Below are 21,670 nucleotides of genomic sequence, written 5' to 3'. Positions count from 1 at the left end.
AGCAGGAAATAAAACTGTCTTTTTCATATAATACCATGACTCCAGGAGTCTGTTCCTAAAAAAAAAAATTAATTATCCACTAGTACAACTTTCTCAACAGAAGTGAAAAATTATCATCACTTAGATGATTGTTCCCCACTGTACTATACTTCTGTGGGTATTTTAGCAAAACTGAACAGTAGGCACTACAAATAAATAAATAAATGCTATTCCTATGTTGTGCTTGGATGTAAAGTACCTGAGCTGTTCAGTAAAAAAAAAAGGCTTTGGGATAATCCTGACTCATGACCAAGAGAACCTCTAAAGTTACACAGACAAAGTTAGTAAAAATTGTGGCAGAAGTGGGCATGTAGATACCATTGCACTGATTTCTTGCTGGGAGGTTCCTCTCTCTGCTCAAGCGAGGGCAAAAGGCTCTTTCCCAGCCCAAAGGGAGGTAGTGGTGGTGATGGTGAAGGAGCAGGGACTCTGCACAGAGCTGCTGTCCCAGCTCTCTCCAACGTGTGGGATGCAGAAGCCCCATCCCGTCCCATCCCCAAGGCCAACAGCTTGCCTGGCAGCTGCAGGGATCACATTTCACAGGGATTTAGAGCCAACATACGCCTAAAGCCTTTAATAAATTACTGTGCGGCCTTGGGCAATGATGAATCAAGCTCAGGAAAGAACCAAAAGCTCTCGCTAGCTAAGTCAGGAGACTTAGCCTTCCTAGAATTTAATCAACCTGACAGAAGCTTTATACTCACACTCCAAATATATAAATCAGGCAAGTCAACATTTCTTCATCTTTGCCCTCTCCACCTCTCCCCATCAGGGCTGTGCTGCTAGGATGGCCGGGGCTCAGCTGCACGGGCAGCACGGTGAGTGGCAGCAGCTCAGCAAGTCCTGGTGCTTTGCTTCTCACTTCAGAGACTGTATTCCTTTTTGCAATCCCGATCATGCCCAAACCAAATAGACTTGCAGTGATAAATAATTTTTTAAAATATTTTTTCCAAATATTCCTTTTGTTCTTTTAACTGCTTTTTAGACAGCAAACTGTTAATACATTTTTTAAAACAAAAATATTTCCTTCCTCTCATGGTATGTTAGTGAACCATGTGTACAGTAAGGCATGAAGGAAGCGAACAGTTTATCAGAGCTGGAGGCGTGAAGGATCATTGATGAAGAAACTTCTTCAAGTCTGTGCCAGGGATCATGTTACTGAAGCAAAAATCTTTGGCATTTTTATGCTGTATTTTACCACCTTCAACTGTGTAATAGACAAAAGGCCAGGAAGAGATAAAGGGCAACAGGTGGGGTGGAAATAAAAGTAAGATTATTCCCTTTGGCACGGCGATGATCAGCTGTTTCATAATAAACCACTGCACTTTGGGGGGGGGCTTTATATTGTTTTATTGTTCTACAAGTGGATGAATTTATACATCTGCTTTCCTCCTACTTCCTTTTCTACCATATCTTCTTGCAGCTATATTTAAAAATGCAGGTGGGACTATGCATATGAGACAAAATACTTCCAATGTCATTTTATCAAAACTCGGAACAAGGCCTCTGAGAGCCATCACTAGATGCTTTTTTGACTCTTTCTAGGACATATTTTACTTAACCTATCATTTTGATTTTTTATTATTGTTCTGAAAGTAAATAAAGATGAATAAGGTCACCAAAGGCCAAGCATGGTCAAAAAAACACAGTATGAAACTTTGGTAAAAGGAAGGAATCATTAGGAAGGCCATGATTCTGGCAGCTTTGAGATAATGATCTCTTTTGAGATCTCTGTTGTGAAGACCAAAAGAAACACATTCTCTGATGTTGTCCAGGCCACAATTAAATACTTAAACAGTATCCATATGGAGAGAAGGAGGTGGAGGAAAGAACGGCCTGTACCTACTGATTAGCTAATGCTATACTATTGCAATCTTAAATGGTGATCTTACATTTTTAAATAGGTCACATCTCTGTTACAAAGAATACTCAGGCTTCTTTTGGAATGCAACAGCTTTACTGAAATATGTTTTTACCATATGTTTTAATTAAAAATGTAGGGTTTTAATCAAAACAGGTTTTGAGGACTATCATAGGGGTCAATTTATTAAATCATAAGCAGCAAAAACAATAAATAAACATAATATCCATGAGAATAGAATTACTTGTATCCAGCATGTTTGAAATTCCCAGTGCTTTTTAATATTTGTTTGGCTGACATATTTACAAGCAAAAAAATGTCGTGTTAGGGATTCAACACCACATTTCTGAAATGTGGACTGAGATTGTCGCCAAGATTAAAAACCAAAGCAAAACAAAAGACTACTCAAGGGCTGAAGAAAATGCCTTATGGAAAAGGAATGTAAAGAGGTCAGTCATTCTCCTCTGCTTGTCTGCCAGAAGACTGGGAGGTGATTTGACTATTCTGAGTAAGTGCCTTCCTGGGGAGAAAAGACTGGCTTTTAAAGAGCTCTTTAATCGAGCACATGAAGGCATAACAGGGAATACAGGCCAGATATAATCAAGTTAAAAATAAAGGATGTTTTCAGCAGAGTTGCAATTAGCTACTGAAACTAACAGGGAAAATAGCAGATTTCCTACCACCTGAGTTACTGTCAGCTGATGTTTTCTTATCAAGAGTGGATTATCAGGAGAAATTATTAGATAGGGATACTTCAGCAGAGATTTTAGGGCTGCTTATAAACAGGAATTCAGATTGAGAAAGCACTCAGTGATTTAACAGTCTCTTAGGAAAGCTGGGGTTGTGACTCAGTGAATACAGATTCACATCTGAACCATTTGAGCAACAAGGCAAGGTAAAACAGAAGCATCTGCACGTGCATGCACATATGTAAATATAAAAAATGTTCAGGCATTCCTTCTGCATTATAAAGAAGAAAATAACATCACAAACCTATTTTTTTTCAATTTTAAAAACCTTTATAAACCACATTTAATCTGGGCTTTGCAGCTGCACACTGCTGTCCTCTACCAGTATGTATTTTTCCCTATGTGCCAAATAATATTTAGGCTATAGGCACACTTGACACTTGGGCAGTAATGCAGATGTAGGATTTCAGGCCCTAGCTAATCCATACTCCACAGCTCCACCTCGTATGGAAGGATTTTGCTTGTCAAGAGTCTCTCTCCTTGGTGCTACCTGTACTGCAGAGTCCTGCTGCCATGACCCTGACCATGTCCCAACTCCAGACTGCTTCCCATCAAACACATACCCAGGCTCTGTGTCAGAGTCTCTCCAACAAGGACGTGTCAGAGCCAGCATTAACCCAGCCCTTCACGTTTATCTGACCTGACTTTTTAATTGCTGAAAGGCACTGACCCTGATAAGCAAATCTGGTTTTAAAGGGTTCACTGGGGCTGTTCCCCAGAAGACAATGTAATCACAGGCAGTGACACTAAAGGAGAGATCCTTTGAATTTTAAGTTTCCTCTCTGAACAATTTATTCTCTGAACAATTGATCCTGTGTCCCACATTTGGGTCTTGGGAGGATGAGAGGTATAAACTCAATTTAATACGATCAATAGCAATATTCCCAACACCACAGAAGCACTATTGTATTTTGGACGATTATGGGGTGATATAATTGTCAAAATCTAAGCTACTCTGCCTGTGATAAGGACTCCCTCAGCCGGAGGAGGGCAAATTACTTTCACGTGAGAACGAAGAGGACAAAAGGAGAAATACCGCTTTGAAACATTCAACAGACAATTCTTTAAAACCAGATGGAAAACCTCAGAAAAATATCCCCAGAAAGGCTCTGCAAAATATCCCCTCCATTACTTAACAGTGCTCTCAAAGGATGAGGTTTTATTTGAATGGCAAAATTATTAATTTTTATAGCATATACATTCCACTAACAAATTAAAAATTTGCCAAGAAAGGAATGTGATATTCTACCTGAGTCGTGGCAATGTTTGTTCCATCGGTGACCTCCACAGTCATATTATATATTGACCTCTGCTCTGCATCCAGGGGCTTTGCAATGACAATAGTGCCCACTCCCTTCTCCGCGTCGAAAGAACTATCGTAATTCCCTCCTAATTGTTGCACAAAAATACAATTAAATTAGCCATCTCTGGAATATTTCCATTGAAAATGTTCCTAGACGTGGGCATATCTGTTTACTGGCATCCATCTTAACGGCTTGCCTTTGCATACACAGTACATCTACTATACTTCTTTGTTCATAACTCATTTATATTTCAAAGCACAGTTTGTATATTGGAAAGCAGATATCATTAAAATGCACTGCAAGAAAAAGAATCTAGCAGTATATTTAAGTGAACCATAACTGAGTCTATAAAAAGAATCAAATGGCTATAAGCCTGTAAGATGTGTGCCCTTGTAGTTTCGATAATGAACAAGCACAATTATCTTTTTGTATAAAAATTGTTTCTAGAGGGTTTTACTCTGCAAATTTTATTTTCAGGAAATTCTCACTGATGCTCGTGGGTGCAAAGACCGTCAACTGAGTCTTTAAAAATTAAAATTATAATAAATTTTAAAAATGCAAATAGAGATTTGTTATGTTAATTTCAAGGACAATGATAATTACTGGCAGCAAAGGTCAAATTCTACTAGTCTTTTAGGAATTACTTAAATAGATCTGACAGGATACACATCATAAATTCCTTTCCATTAAAAAAAAAACCAACCTCACAAAGCACTGTTCTGAAACTAATATCCCCTTATCCTGTCACACACTGAATGATGCAGCAGTGGGAAAACCCTCCTGAGTCTCAGGTGAAAGAAAAAAAAAAGGAAAAAGAAAAAAATAATCTATTAAAAAGTAAGAGAAAGCCATAAATAATTTGAGATTAAAGGGTTACAGGATTTCTCAGCCACAGCTATAGTTTATAAATTAGAACCACTCATTATGTTTGAAAGTAAAGCACACACTCCCCACTGTTAAGCTGCTTCTTACTCACTTATCTATAAAGTGGAATTTATTATGAGTTGAGTCTGAAATTCTTGGAGGCTGGGGACAGGGAGAGGTGGAACACAACACTGCTGACAAACTCTTAAGGTATATTCATCACACAGCAATGCAATACCACTAGGTACTGTCTCTGACAAGCCAGTTCTACCAGCAGAAAAGGCTTTCAAAACCCACTGGTTATAAAACTTCTTAAGAGCTGCTCAGACCTCTTGGGATTAGATCCACAGGAAGAAAAACATCCAATCCATTGATTTAGCTCTCGTGCAAAATATATAGAGATATATATATATATTTGAATGGCTGGTTTATTATGACAAAATGGCTGTCATTTTAGGGCTGGGGACACTGAAGTGAAGGGGATGGTCTTCCTTGCTCTACCATCAAGTCTTGCATCTGCATGGTTTGCTGGCCAAAAGCCACATTATTCTCAGAAATAGTCATGCATTTAGTGACAGAAAAAAGGTTTTGGCATTCCAAGAAGTTGAAGAGTAGGAGGAATCACAGTGAAATCATAACCCCTGAATTCCTTAATGTAAAGAAACCCTCACTTCTCTCTACCTCTTGCACAGGCTATTGCAAAGAAATTGCAAGCTTGAAGAAACACTGCTCTGTCCATATCTGCCTTGGAGGTCGTTCAGGGAGGGTGAGAAGAAAGAGGGAGGAAGAATAAGAGTGCAGGTGATCTACGCAAAGGCAAGGCAGAATTGGTGAAGTTCTGCCCACTGAAATGAACAAAACATAGTCACTTCAGATGTGCCATCAGACTTCCCTATGCTGAGTACAGGTATATACATATATATAGCTCTGAGCCTAACTGATACAGTTGTAGTTCTCCAGGATGGATAAGAACATTGCTTATTCCCCAACCTCCTTCTGCAAGCCCAAATTGCATATTTTTTGAAATTGATATATATATATATTTAACACTATTTGACAATAGGAAAAAAAAAGCATTAATTGTCCTTGATATTTAAGCAACACTAAGGTATTTGGACATTGATCACATCTTCAGGGTTTTCTTTTTTTTTTTTTTAAAAAAGTTAGTATGGAATAAAAAGATGCAATCTCACAATTACTGTTTTAAATTGATTTACTTGAGAAAAACTGTACCATGAAAACCAACTCTGAAAAAAGCTTCCTTTGAAGAAGAGAGTTTGAGATTCATGCAAGGAAATCGCTGCTGAAATGAAGTTAGCCTTGGGACAGTAGGCATTTTACAGGGAGAATGTTTCATACTGATAACCATGAAAACAAAATGAAAGCCTATACTTCAAGATGCTTAATAACCATCTTAATGAGCAATCAAAAATTATATGCTACCAACTGGCACAAACTTCCAAAGAAATCCTGCCTTTAAAACTTCCAAGAAGTAACACGGAAGGATTAGCAATAAATGTTTTAAATGCCCTTCCTCTGTTGGCTTAGAGCTGGGTTTGCAGGGCACTACGCAGTGTATTGCAAATACACACCAACTTCCTCAAGACATTTTCATTAAGTTGAGTCTATTCTTCCCCTACAATAAGAACTGAATCCAATCCATCATACGAGTTTTTCTGTTATTCACATCTTCCAGAATGGTCTAGTGGCAAGCAAATAAATCTTGGTCACCAGCCACCCCACCGTAGCCTATACCTTTAACTAACCAGGCAATGCACTTTATTTTACATTGATTCATTTTCTATTAAACAGTGCAGAAACTGCATCAAAAACTGAGATAGAGATGGATCAGAGAACATCCTGCTGTGAGATTTGTGGTTATAATCTCTTTTGGAGTGAAATCCTGATTTATTCCTGATTCAGCCTGGTACATTTTAACAGACCTTGGTCAGATGTTGACAATGAAGAATGACTCAGGTGGCTGAACTTCTGGAAATATTGCCTGAGACATAGGGTTCTGCCTCTCATCTAGAGTACTGGAGGAAGTCTGAAAATGCTTTGTACTGCTCCTCAGTTTTCATATACTTTCAAAACAGCTCCTCATATGATGAATGCTTCTGAAGTTGCACTTGAGCACTGAAGAATAATTACTGAATTAAGTGTAATTGCTAAACTCTAAGAGTCTCATAGATGTATTAAGTCTATGCAAGGCCTACTATGAAGCACCCAGAGAAGCACCCAACAAAATTATCTTTGAAGGATGGGTGTTGAAGGGGTACAGAGAGAGTCGTGTAAAAACAAACAGGACTTTTCTCTTAAAACCTCCTGCAGCTGAACTATTCTGGGAACTCTGCATGAAACCACTTCCTTCCAAAGGTGCTCATGCTGAGGGCTGAGCCCACAGGAAGTGACAGCTGAGAAGGTGTCAGCTTCACACACTTCTAGGGTACTTGAGGACTGTTTTCGAAAGCATGCTGCCAGGTAACTACCAACCCTTTTGAAGCGAGCTCATCTGCCATGCTGTAAACTCCTGCAGCATCAAGTTTTACCAATGCTGCTATTGACCATTTAACGTTATCTTTGATTGCAATCTTAGGTGACAGGGGGCTAAGGATGATGAAATCTTGTTCAGCTGCTCAGTTTTATTAATGTGAATTTATATTACTTCTTCCGTTTTCCAACATATGGCACACGCTTTCTTTTTTATTGTCTACTAAAATCTGCTTTCAGATACAAGACATGTAGAAGCTGTCTTTGTTAATGTGCATGCAATTGCATTAGGAAAGAAATATTTCAAATGGAGATAATACATTTGTGAGTTCCTCAGGCACTTTGGGAAAATCAAGGATAAAGAAGACAAGTTGACTGAACTGGCAGGTTGGCCAGACAGGTTGTCCTGAGAAAGTATTTTAACAGCGAATGACCCCAGAGAGATGCAATTTAGCTGTTGTTCTAATACCACTGCAGGCTAAGATGAAATGCTGATATATCTTCAATACAGATTAAAGGCTTTCCTTAAAATACTCTGATTAGACTGAAGCATTTAGAGTGGGATTTCATGAAAAGTCCACATCTACTTGCAATGCCATCTTTGGATGAGAAGACTTATCATGTTTGGATGATACAAATTCGTCCAAAAAGTGCTTTTTCTCTCTAATTGATCATTAAGCTTCTCAAAGACATCTAGCACAGATAGCTATGTCTATGCTTTGGACACCTAAAGTTAAGTGAGACGATTTCCACCCTTACTTTCTTGAGACTGATCTTAATGCTCTTGCATAAGCCTTGGAACCATTGTATTTCTACAACTAGGATTTTTTTTTTTTTATGTTATCTGAAAGCACGTTACAGTTTATATAGGATTTTCCAACATAACTCTAGCCAATTCCAGCTGTTATCAAGTCAGGACAGCTGTAGAAACAGCCCCAGTACAAAAGATCTTATTAGCTGGCTCTCACTACAGCTTCGTGAGACCTTTCCAGCACAGCCCTGATTTTCAATTTAACAGATGGTATAGTATGGTTAAGAAGGAGATCTCAGGAAATTGAACCAAGACACCTCTGAGCCAACAGAGTATAGACTGTGTTCTTGGTGTAGAGTAGTCTTGGTTACATTTTCTGGCTGAATTTGGAGTGTTACCTTGGTTCTTAGCTTGTTTCTTGGCTTCATAGTCACTACGAACATATTTTTCTTCTGACCAAAGTCCCCTATGCTCTGGAAAGAATTAATTGTCCTTTTAATAAAAAAGCACTGAACCTTACACAACTAACAGGAGCGGACCTTCTGATGGAAAGCTTACTACTCATTTGGTGCAACAGACAGGCCAAGGAAAACTTCCTGAACTGTTAAAATGGGTTTCTAGAGGTCAGATGAAGAATTTGCTTAAGGCAAGATACAATGTAGATCTGGTATTCCCACAGAATGTGGGCTCTGCATCTGAATTCCAGTGGTTGTTTTATTATTATTATTATTATTTTAAGTATATTCTTCTTATATTTTGATTACTGCATTTACTGAAAGCAATGATTTTTTTTGTAGTGCGTTTCTTAGATGAGGTTCCATTATGGGAAGATGCTGAGCCTCTCTATGTTCCTATCAGCTGCTGATAACATAGTTTAAGACAGGATTATGCTGCTGTGAGAAATTATTTTCTCCTCTGAGAAGAAAACATGTCAGCAAACCTGGAGGACTTGTAGGCAACTAAGTCCCATGTGAGTATTTTCTCCCTCTTTTCCAGTGGAACAATCCAGAATAGAGCGATTGAATATACGTCTCAGAAATATCTGATGACTGTGGAAAATCAGACTCATTCAGTCTTAGATGTAAAGATGAATAACACTGAATTCTGGAAGACATTCCCCAATCAAATAAAGCTAAAACTTGGCAAGAGTCTTCTTTCAGTGGTAGACAGCAAAGACCATACATGCTCCATGTCCAAACTTAACAAAGCCAGGATATACTGAGATCTTCACACAAGTCTCATTTGGTCTACCATGCCATGATGGATGAGTGGAGAAGAAGAGAAATACAGGAGATGATCTAATTTAGAGAACAGATCTCTAAAACACATTTTTTCAGGGAAGATAAGATTCTTATTTTTCTTGCCCCAAAGTAATCTAACATGACCAAGGACAAAAACGATAAACTGGGCCAACTGCTACAATTCTCACATTGCTCAGAGAAGAGAATCAGAGGAAAATGAAGAGATTTAATCCACCCTGAAACTCAAGAGTGAGTCTGAAGTACCTCTAGGATTTTCAGGAAAAGAAGCACAGCTAAAAATTTCAATTTTTCTGTTCTCAAAAAAGGATGAAATAAACTTAGCAACTGCCTCAAGAAATAAAAAGTCAACTACAGACTTTTGCTAATCATAACAAAATGAATATTAGTAACACAACATGCAAATATTTATTCTCTCATGTACTATATCATGCTAAAAAGAATATAATGCAGACTCTGAATTTTCAGATAAAACTGTTCTAAGGAGAGTCAAAGCCTTGGGTTTGCTGCTAAGAAGCTGAAGGCCAGAGCATAAAAAGCAGAAAAGAAATCAGAAAGGTACTTCAGCTAGTTCTGAGAGAAGATAATTCAAAGGAGGCTAGGGAGCTACATGTTTTTGACATTAATGAAAATTTGCAGCACTGTAAAATAAATGGTCAATTAATTGAAATTAATAGATCTTAAAATTATTGCCATTTAAGCACCCTTGATAAAAAGTTCTGATGTGCTTTTAAAGTTTGGCTGCTCTTATAAAGGCAGAAGAAAGAAAGATAGAGGGAGGCCTGTTTGGAGAATCAGAGAGATGTTGTGCAACATGCTACTTAAGCAAAAACTAGCACCATGCAGCTTAGCTCCAGTGTCAAAGTAATCATCACACCATTCCAACCACTAACAAACGAAGGAAGAGACAGAGAGGGCTCAATTTACCTGGGAGAAATAAAAATTTCTTATTTATTTTGGAGTTACCATTGAAAATTAGTTTATCATAAATGACTGAATAAATTTAACACAACTGTAACAACCTATGTTCAAGTCTTTCATGTTGTGGGATCTGCATGAACTGAGAATGGCATTGAATGCAGTCTGAAAACAGAAACCAGGTATGACATCTCAACCACTCCCAATTAAACAAGGAAAAAAACAGGCAAGCATCCTGTTCCTCTCCGGTCCATGGAGGGAAGATTATCTCCCTTTCTGCAAGGCACATTCCTCTCTTGGAGCTGAGTAACTCAAGAACTTAAACAGTTACTTAAAGTGTGTATAATTTAGGTGTAAATTAGATGCTGAAGTTAGGCAGACAGAATACTACATAGCCAAACTTCATCCACCCTCTCTCTTTTTTCAGCTGCAAGAAAGTGCATGTCATGCATTAAAAAAGAGGTCCTCTGGAACTCCAATGCCCATTTAGTTTGAAAAGGTCATAAACATAAAGGTCAAGCTGCAAACTCTATATTAAACCATGCCTCTACATAAGCCTTCAGGGCTTTTGTTGACATTACTGTGAACTGCTCACGGAGGTCCAAAATCACAGAATACCAGATGGAGTAGGATCAGGTCTAGGTTTTATAGCTGCATGGAAACCATCCCTTGCATCAGCAGTCCCATACAGCTTTCTATACATGACAACTAACTTCTACTAATAACCCACATTTTTCATTGTGCTTTTCAGCACTAGACCTCAATGTTCCCCCAACAGGAAAATATCAACATCACTTTTTCCACATGACGATATTGAGGAACAAGGAGAAAAAGTCATTTTGATACTGACACTGACTAAAGATAATCTAAACTTACAGTGTTCTATCTATAAATCTCTCAGGGTGGGTTTTGGCTTTGCACTTTGCCTGCAGGGTGTCTGGTACAACAGGGTCTTCTGCATGTTGGCTATTTCTGTTGCAGAAATGGGTGCTGTTGCTAGTGCTATTATTTATAACAGCAGTAATATTTAATAACAAAATTCATAAGGTAACAGTACCGAACTGGATAGTCAGGGCTACAATTTCTCATTAAGTCTAGGGAAGCTCTGTCTCCGTGACCCTCTGCAGTGATGCAGCATCATGCAGCATCAGGAGCTACAGCCTACAGGGAAATCATTAGGGTTGTTTAAATAGCAAAAATCTTTTTCTAAACAATTTGAACTATTTTAGCTGTAAAGGTCCCATTAAATAACAAATTAAAGGCTTAAATTTCATAATGCTCTCTCCATCATCTTTGTTTGGTAGGCAAAAAAGAAATATTATTATAAGGTGTTACTAGATTGCAGGTGACTCTAATAATGTAAAAGAACACAGCGGAAGAGCTAGGACTTCTCTTACTGCTTAACACAGGCAGAATTTTAATGAGAACTGGTGAATGCACCATGGAAAGGTCCAAAAGGCTGAGAAAGACAGCAAAAGGTTCAATTGGGAAACAACTGTCAATAACATCAATAAAGATGAATTTCTCCTGGGAGGAAAGTTAGGGTCAGTGAGGAAAAGAAAGAGAATGTAAACATTAGCTAATAAATTGTCTGTAGCACACTGAAACAAGCAGGGGAATGGGAGGAAAACTGTAGGAAACATATGCTGTCCATCCCCAGGAGCTAGCAGGAACCCTAGAATATGATAATAGCTTTGGGTTTAATTTTAATGTGGTTGGCACATCAGAAACCATGCTACAAATTCAAAGAGGAAATGTTGCTGCTTCTGTCTTTCATCTGCACAAACTGGCAATAAAAGGTGGATGAAAACGACTCTGCCAGACTCCTTCTCTTGTGGTGCTTGTCCTTCCTCTTGGCTAAACCCATCTGCAAATAGCTATGCTGAAATGAGAGCCAGGCTCAATCCCTGTAAATAAAGACTGCTGATGCACCCTCTCCACTAAGTCTGTCGCAAAGGCTTTTTGTTTCTCTAATCTTTCATATAGTATTTGCTTTTTAATCTTTCATTTAAATAACACCACTTTGTGCAGACACAGTGTTTTACATCCAAAGGTATACGAACATTACGTACGAGTATCTGAAAATATTAAATAGCACAATAACTTTGCAGGGTCGTTGTGCTGCAGGGAAAGGTCTCATTTTGGAGAAGTTAAATGAGTTTTTTAAAATGACATAACTGAATCAGCAGCAGAAGTGGGAAAGAAATGCTTAGGAACATTGATTCCTGTTTCTCCACTGCAACCAAGTGAAACCCTTTACTCCCTGTCTTTTTGGCAGTTACACCCTTAGTGGTATTTCCCTGAGATTTTAAGATCGTTACGTCCATGGCTTCTCCTCCTCTGTGCTAAGGATATTTCTCCCTCCCTGCTTTTATAACCAATTTTATGTAAGGCAATTTTGTGGTTGAAATCTCACATCAAAACACATTTCTCTTTTTCAGCTTGCATTCAAGACAAACTTTTGGTGGCTCCATTTGTAACCCATATGTTGATGCATCCCATTCTGTTTCACAGTTAAATGGATGGCACTGGACTGTGAAAAGTTTGAATTAATTATTTGTGATAAACTGTGGAAAATCCGTGAATAAAATGATAATAATTGGACACAAATACGGTAAAAGCTGTCATAGAAAGAAACGCAGCACATCCATGTGTCGCATCGCATCCTGTCACAGGCACTTATGAAAGATGTAATATAAATTGTCTCAAAGAACTTGCAAAAATAAAAGGCAGCCTGGATAGTTGTATTTTAGCAAATGTGTTTGCACTAAGGGTACCTTCTGTTGAACAGTTCTGCCCACAAGCTGTCTGTAGAATATAGAACATCTCTCGAGCATGCTTGCCACCTTGAAGCAGGGCAGTCGGAAGCAGAAAAAAAAGAACAGAATGCAGAAAAAAAGGTGAAGAAAGAGAGAAATGAGGGACAGCAAGTCTAAGTACCATAAATACATTTAGAAATGAGATTAGCAAAGTATGACAATAGAATTTAAATGACAGACAACATTAAGATTGCAGTAAATAACATAGTATGAAAAAAAACAATTCAGCCATACAGCGCTTTTTTTTTCAGCTTAGCTAAGGAATCATAACAAAAGCAGGAATATTATTATTATTGTTATCGTTACATTAAAATAGCATTTTAATTTCAGCATTACGAAAGTGGCTTTAATTTGGGGGGACAGTTCACAGTTAGTTTTCTTGCTCTCAAAACCACACATCCATATGCTTTGCTTCTGAAGTGTCCTCCTCAGACCACTGGCTCCCAACTTACCGACAATATCAAACCAGAGAGGAATGTTAGATGGCTGCACAGAGACCACCCCAACGATTTCTGTCACTTTATCACTTTCCATGATGGTGAAGTTATAAAAGGGTTCATCGAAAGTCAGGGGCACGGGCGAGGGCGCAGGCTTTTTTATCCACTCAATATGGAGGCGTGCAGTTGAAGATTTTTGGGGCCGGCCATTGTCCACTGCTTTTATCTGGCAGGTACAAAGAAAAGAGGACTCAGACTGAGCATCACAGCTTGGCAGTTCAGACCTAATTCTATTGCATGATGATGACTGCTTGGAAAATGGCCTTTTTAATCCTCCACGTAAAATCCCATGAAAAAAGAGGGAGATAAGCGCTTCTTTCTCAATTCTCATTTTTTCCATTACACTCTGACTTTTTACTGAAAGGACTGATGTCAAACTGAAATGTTTTGTTTTAGAAATGCTGGTATAAGGCCTCCTGGAGATGCAATTCAAGTGCTCCCGACACAGATCCTCCTCTCCAGAACCAGCTTCTGTCTCCAATTTCATCTTCCATTCAGTTTCTTTTTGCAGCAAAGCTGGGAGCTTTATAATGACTCTGTGGGATGTCATTCACTTGCGACACATGTTCACCCAGATCATGTTTGATCGCTTTTAAATGGCATCTGTATTGCAGATAATATTGATATTCCATACATTGCCTTCTTCAGGATCTTTAATTGAACTAAATAAGTTTCAGATCATTTCCCTCGTTCTCCAAAACAAATATAATTTAAAATTTAGCCGTATTTATTTTCCTTGCTTTCTCCTCTCAGTCATGTTCATTAAGAGTTGCCCAGCTTGGTGCTAATTCTTTTTATTATAATGGCCTCTAGAGGGATGGATAGACTTGATATTTGCCTGGCATGCTTTATGGTTTTAGCACATAAAAGACAAGATGAGTAGCCACAAACACTGGGTACAAGGAAAGGGAGAATGTAGGTTGCAAAATGGGTGCTTTGGTGAATAATGTCAATGTCAATCAAATGGGTTTTTCTTTTAAAACTAAAGGAAATGATTCTGCCTACATAGGACCACTGGTGTAAATACACTGTTACTATGTTGGTTAAAAATTGGAAGGATTTTCCTGAAATACCATATCCTATTTCTTTCTCTGGAAATGTGTTAAGTGAGTTTGGTGCTAACACTCGCCCCCCTGCTCCTTTCAAGGTGGGCAGACCCTTAGTGAGAAGATGCTGAGGGTGCGATGAGCAGTTTCAAGGTAGAAAATCTTCAGCTGCTGAATTATAACAAGGGCCAGATCCCAGATGTGACTTCCAGCTCTGCACAGGGAAAGGCACTCACTCCCTCAAAGGGTGCTCTACTCATTACAACATATATCTCAGTATTTTGATAATTCTTCATTTTCCTATCACAGTTTCCAACCCTATGAAGGTGTCCCAACAGAGACCCGTTACTGTAAGTGACATTGCTTCATAGAATCATAGAATGGTTTGGGTTGGAAGGGACCCTAAAGATCATGTAGTTCCAACCCCCCTGCCATCAGCAGGGACACCTTCCACTAGATCAGATTGCTCAAAGCCTCATCCAGCCTGGCCTTAAACACTTCCAGGGAGGGGGCATCCACAACTTCCTTGGGCAACCTGTTCCAGTGTCTGACCACCCCACAGTGAAGAACTTCTTCCTAATATCTCATCTAAACCTCCCCTCTTTCAGCTTTAACTAATTTCCCCTTGTTCTGTCATTAACTGCCCTTATAAAAAGTCTTTCTCCAGCTTTCTTGTAGCCCCTTCAGGTACTGGAAGGCCACTATACAATCTCCCTGGAGCCTTCTCTTCTCCAGGTTGAACAGCCCCACTCTCTCAGCTTCCTTTACTACAGGCCAGACTCCAGACCTCCGATATTTTTTGTCAACTCCTTAACAGTGCACATTCAAGTCTTTTATTGCTTTATATCAACATCACCATCTTGTATTCTTTCTTTCTTTGACCTTGTCTATATGAGTTGAGTTCTGGCAGAAGTATTTTGACTGAGATAAGTTTAAACTGAAATTGCTGCCTTACTTATAATGTGGTGAGAAAGGTACTACAAAATACTGTACACAGTACTCCTCCTCCCTGAAGCCACCTAACTTGGACAGTATAAGGATCTTTCCATGAGGGCAAACAGTTGTGTCCGCACAAAAGGTGAATAACCATTCATAGCAGTATCTGCCCAGTTCAGATCTTACATATAGGTCTTTGTGATGGTGTGCTCCCTCCTGCCCTCCCCACCTGCACCAGTAGCTGTCATAATGGATGCATCTGGTCACGATGGCTGCTGCATCCAGCTCAAAGTGGACTCAGAGGAGACAGATAACAACACAATAACCAAAGACTAAGGTGAGCAATGCGCCCACCTAGCCACAGTGCTAGTCAATGTCCAACTCAAGCCAAATTTGGAAGAAAACAGCATCTGTGATCAGTATGCAAATATGAGTATCAGTCAGTCATCCTAACTGCATAAATAGTGAGCAGCTCAAGAGCCCTTGGAGCTCTCATGCATGGCAGTGGGCTGTGTGCCAGGATCCCCCCTTGAGTAGGGATGCCTCTCAAAGTTACTCCTTGAGGTTGACAGAATCTTTATCATGTCAGATACTCGGTAACTGAATTGAAAATAAGCACTGAAACTTGGAAATCTTAGCTAAGTGATATAAAAGATTGATTGTGCACATGTATTATCCTTTAGACATAAACCATTGACCAAGTCAGGGACTAGGACTGGAACCAGCTGCACCTAGACTCCTCTCTGAGAAAGAGTTTAGAAAGCAACGGGGTCCCTTCTGAACCTTGTGACTCAACATGAGGGTCTCCCTTACAGTTTTTTTCTGAGCCTGTCCTACACGCAGTAAATAAGTGTACCTTGCCATCAAATCTTGTGAAACCACTGTCACATCTACTATTGAAATCCGTTAACTCACTGCTTTATATCAATATATTATTGCTTCTCTCTTATGAGTTCAGTGCTTCTCTTACTCCTTCCACGACAGCCATTAAACACAGTTATATATCACTCTTTATACAAGCAGGCCTATTTCTAAAACAAAGGCAGTCAAATTATGGTTTTGTATGTTGATGGAAGAGCACTTACTGTTAAGATGTCATAACTCCCTGCTGTGAACTGCTTTCTGGATGAAACCATCCCTGTTTTGGGATCAATAAAAAATTTTCCATCATCATTTCCATCCACGATGCTGTAGGAGATTTCTGCATTAGGGCCTTCATCTTTGTCAAAAGCAAAAGCTCTGTAGATAGGCTCCCCTCTTTTCTTACGGTCCCTTTCGGGCAGCTTGATCTGATAGACTTTCTCTGGAAACTGAGGTTTGTTATCGTTTTCATCCAGAACCTGGACCACCACCCAAACGGAGGACTGCTTGGGAGATGTGCCCCCATCTGACACGATTACCTGAAAAATAACAGTAGCAGAGACATTAGGTACAGTGAATAGGTAACTTTACAGACTGGAAAAAAATCCATAAAACAAGGAAACACTTCTCCCTCCCCAAACCTATCCTGCAGTTGACATGGTCTTCTCTGTACACAAGACACACTCACTATAAACATGCTCAGTACCTAACTCAAATATGCCCACAATGGCAAATAAAGGAATCATTTTTTACTTTTGAGATGAACGTGGAATGGGGAACCTGTGGACTAGGAATCTATTTCTTAAAACATAAAATCCTTTTATCTCAAATTCTGCAAGTTTATCTCGGAAGAGAGAATTGGAATTAAGCCATTAAGCAGGATCTCTGCTTTTTTGAAGACATATTTTAAAGTTTCTTCAGTCATACAATGAATTTGAAAGATGCATTTCTTCTTAAATCCTAAAAGAATCTCTGTCACTTTTTTTCTATTAATTATTTGGCATTTCTTAAACAACAAAAGAATTGCTGTCAGTTCTTTTCATTCATTACCTGAGATTTGACAGCTCATTAATTCCAAAACTGCTTTATATGATTGCAAGGGGCATAGAGAAGCAGGTAGGAAATAATTTCTGCTGCACTGTATGAAGAGCACACTGTGCTGGCAGAAACACGTAAGGAATAAAATCTTTGAGACAAAAGTTAATTAGTAATTTAGTTGCAACTTAAAAAGAATTACTAATAATTTTCAGTCTGAAACACTGTGAAAATGAAATGATCCAAGATCAACAAGCACTCAAGAGATTTAATAATATGCCTTCAAAATGCAATCAATATCTTTCAAACTTCTCCCTCAATATTTCGATTTCATTTTTTAAAGAGAAAGAAATAAGGCAGAAAGTTATTTCTGTTTGCATGAAAGAAGTTCAAATTTCACTTTCAGTTACATATGTTAACGTGCCAATTCCCACAGTAGAAAATTTTGATGATAGTAAGCCAAGATATTACATACCCCTCCCTCCTCATACTGATCACTGCACATCGATTGCTTTGCTGGTTAACTCCTCAATGCTTTATTTTTCCTTAAACATTTCTGTGTCCCTTTACAAATCATACAGTCATGATATATAATCCTCAGGCAGAGCAAAATTTTCCAGGAATAATGTCCCTTGCCATTGTCCCCTCCTTCCAACAAGAAATCTAAACTTAGGGTAACTCCAATTTAGTACTGAGATCAGCAGAAAAACCACAGCATTTTGTAAGAGAAAGGTAAACGACCTTTTCCATTTCCTGTCTTTAACTATACTTTTAAAAACTGTTACAGTGGAAAGGAGTGGACTGACAGCCTCAGGGACCAAAACTCCTTATTTACAGAAAAATTAATGGTATGGCAATCTGTAGTGGCAGTGTAAAATGCCCCAAATCAGCCCATAATTCATGTTGAGAGTGAAGTCTGTCCTCTCAGCGAAATGTATCGGCCTCAGGCCTCTCTCTCCTAAGACTGTCACCAGGGTTGGCAATTAACGCTTGTTGGGATCACCACTTCACGATGGGGACGACTGTCTGCTGAGAGCTGGATAGGGACCATCCTCATTCTGCAAAGCCACCAAGGTGCCATCTGTCAGTCACCAGCGAGGGTGTAGGGAGGGGACCCGCAGCTCATTATCAGTGTCCTCAGCCATCCAGTTCCCACTCGCCACACTTTCCAAATAGCATTTATAACACCGAAAGGCTGCACACATGGCTGCCAATCTGCCTTTCCACCCGGGGATCTCTGCCTCTCCACTCCACTGCTCCGGGAGATCTTCGGAGCTTCTGCAGCAAACAAAAAGCCAATTCTGCCAATTCTCCTATTACAGACTTTCAGCAAGAAATAACTTTTGTCCCACTTAAGAGGCTGATCCCCTCTATTTCTTTTCTGCTCCAGTACAACTGGCCAAGCTCTCAGCAAGAGCACAGGTTAACAGAGAAAAACCTTTTTCAGGCTTTCTGCTGACTCCACGGATAAAATAATCAATGATGCAGGGCGGTAGAGGCTGTAGTGTAGAGAAAGAGAGACATACTTATTGAAATGCTGGTCAAAAATACTAACAAAATGCTTGTTTAGAGTGAAATGTTCTTAATGCATAGAAAATACTAGGAAGAGTCAGGAAACACAACTCAGCTGTAAAAAAAAAAAAGAAAAAAAAAAAAGGAGACATTTCCCACAAACTTCTAGCAGTGATCTACAATAAAAAAGGGGCAAGGGAAGAAAAAGTTTACAAATAAAAATAATAATAAAATCTCTGAAAATCACAGTGCTATAAACAGGCAAGCAACTTTGATGAAAAACCTACTTAAAAGAGTGCTCAAGCAGCAAAGCCATACTCCCATCTTAGCAATACATTGTCACAGTTTGTTAGGATACTGCTGAAATCCTGCCTAGGCTGGTGCTGTGGCAGTAAATACGTACATGCATTTGATTGTTTTTGTAAGCTCAGACTTGTGGGAAAGCCATTCTGTAACAGAAGAGTTGCACTGAAAATATTTGCTGACAGCTAATTGAAAATAGCAATGGCTATAACATGGAATGTCAGCTAATTAACAGAAATTAACATAGAAGGCCTGAAGTCAGTCAATTCTACTCCGTCTAAAACTTTAGGTCCCTGGAGAGAAAAATGTTATGCACCAGCTAAGCCTTTTTCTCTGTGTGACACTCCAAACTTTTCAAAATGACAGGCTCCAGCTCCACTTGGAAAGCTCTGAGTGCCAGATACGGGAGCTGAAGTGTGAGTTAAAGTTCTCTCTTTGCGGGCATGTAAATTAATTAATTAAGCTGTCCTCACACCAGTGATGTAATTATTTCCCTAACTGTAAATCTGCACCTCAGCTGACCCCTCTCTTCTGCTCCATCAGCCTGACTCCAGCCTGAGCCTTTCAGGTTCTAGCTATAAACAGCGTAAAAGGGTTGCAGAAATCTTCTCTCCCCGTATAGAAAAAAAAAACCACAACACATTAAAACAAAATAACAAATTGCTGCCAGTTCAAAATTGCTCCCAGACAAAAATGGGGAGGACCAGAGAGGTCATTCAGCAAAACACTCTGCAAATACCGTTCCCATCAGGACATTGTATCTCACCAGCACTTAGGGGACCCTCTAACCAAAGCAATTTTGATTCGCAGGAAAATCCTTAAACAGCTGGAAATTACAGTGAAAAGTAACTAGGGAGGGGAGGGAGGCTGAGACGTTTGTAGGACAAAGCTACAAAAGCTAATTCACAGCTGGTATCTCTGGAAATGTGAAAGGCAGATGTACAAGGCACAGGAGAGCTTGCCAGGAGAGAAGATGTAATTCAGGACCAGTGTGGTCCTTTTGTTCAGAAACCTGCAGATGGCATGGTGGGGAAAAAACAGAGAAGAAAGGTGATACAGATGAATGACAAAGATGGCAATCTCAATATATGCTTGTAAAGATGTGGCATCAAAAACCCAACAAGAGGTGACTCTCATAGTAATCAAGATGGGGAAATTCTCAGTGAAAACCAAGGTCAACAGCAACTGCTAATATACAACTGCATGGAATGTTAGATATGAAAATTTCTTCTTTTTATGACCATGGAGAAAGCATGGAGGAGACATCTAATGTGAAAGTACTGGCTAAAACACAGTGTCAGTCTAGCAGACCTCAGTGCTGGTGACAAAATCAATTTTGCCTTGAGACAGTCACTCCTCCTATGAATTGGACTGTGATATCTAATTGAATAAGGATTAGCTCTTGAATTTTTTCTGAATACGAATGCAACTGTGAGGACCACCCTTCCGAATTAAAAAGTACAATATTTAGTCTCATTAACAAAAACTCATGACTTCCAAAAATAATTATTAACTCAGCTGGAGAGAGCAGCTAGCAGGAGTCTTACTTTAACAAGACAGTCAGCAGGTGTTTAATGTGAGTTATCAAGTCTTGAGAAGAACAAGGATCTTCTTCCATAGCATTACTTGGCAGGAGTAAGTACTCAGCCTACCCAATTTTTCACTTAAGAGGAACTGCCACATTACTGTCATTAGCATTGCAAAATGCTGAAGGTGTCATATTTGCTTGTTTATTTTCATTCGTGTGATACTGCTTAATGCAAAAAAAGTGAGCTGAGATGCCTGCGACTCATCTCAGGGGTGTTCATAATGAGGGTTTCAGGTAAAAGTCTCTCCCTCCCCCCGGCCAGAAATGGCAATTTTGATTCAGAAAACTTTCAAAAAGAGAATCTGGTTGAGTTACTGGAGACAGAAAAATGATCAAAGGGAGCCTGAGAGCTGAGGCATACCCCTGCTGTTAGTGACTAATGGGTTTGTTTCTTCTGCCAATGCGCAAACGAGCTGCAATAGCTATTGTAAGAGTCTCTGGAATTCAGCCCAAGTAAGAGAAATAGAAGATTATAAAGGAGAGCTCATTGAGAGATGAATGGAACTTTAAAGTCAAATATACTGAATTACTATCTCTGCCTACTTCAGAGAGAGACTAAATTCGCAGCTAAATTCTTACAAGGAAATGTTTTTTCTGAAATGCATTATATTACTGAACTACTCATCAGATTAATGCTACAAAGTGGAGGCAGCATAGCTCAAAGATAAAGGAAAAAACGGTACAGATTTTTGTTTTTCACAGTTCAACACAAATACTAAGTTAGCTGTAGTAAATTAGATGACTTCTCATTCTAATCCTTTATTTGGCAACTGTGGAAAAGAAGTGGGCAGCTGCTTATTTCACTTATCCTAATAAAATGTAGTGCTGTCCCAAAAGA

The 21,670-nt window shown here is 39.1% G+C and overlaps 1 protein-coding gene across 1 annotated transcript in view; it reads right to left on the bottom strand.

The window, feature by feature from the left end:
* FAT3 (FAT atypical cadherin 3) overlaps positions 1-21,670 on the bottom strand; it is a gene marked incomplete at its 5' end in the record, with an annotated part of 131,010 nt that overhangs the window by 89,094 nt on the left and 20,246 nt on the right. Inside the window, 3 exons of the mRNA XM_029086072.1 lie at positions 3,899-4,038; positions 13,507-13,717; positions 16,619-16,933. Coding sequence (XP_028941905.1) covers positions 3,899-4,038; positions 13,507-13,717; positions 16,619-16,933 — 666 coding nt within the window. The remainder of the gene's footprint in view (positions 1-3,898; positions 4,039-13,506; positions 13,718-16,618; positions 16,934-21,670) is intronic.

Source organism: Antrostomus carolinensis, unplaced genomic scaffold, assembly GCF_000700745.2.
Source record: "Antrostomus carolinensis isolate BGI_N321 unplaced genomic scaffold, ASM70074v2 scaffold1007, whole genome shotgun sequence".
Classification (NCBI taxonomy): domain Eukaryota; kingdom Metazoa; phylum Chordata; class Aves; order Caprimulgiformes; family Caprimulgidae; genus Antrostomus; species Antrostomus carolinensis.
Note: the sequence above shows the minus strand (reverse complement) of the source record. Positions and strands in the feature narration are given on the sequence as shown.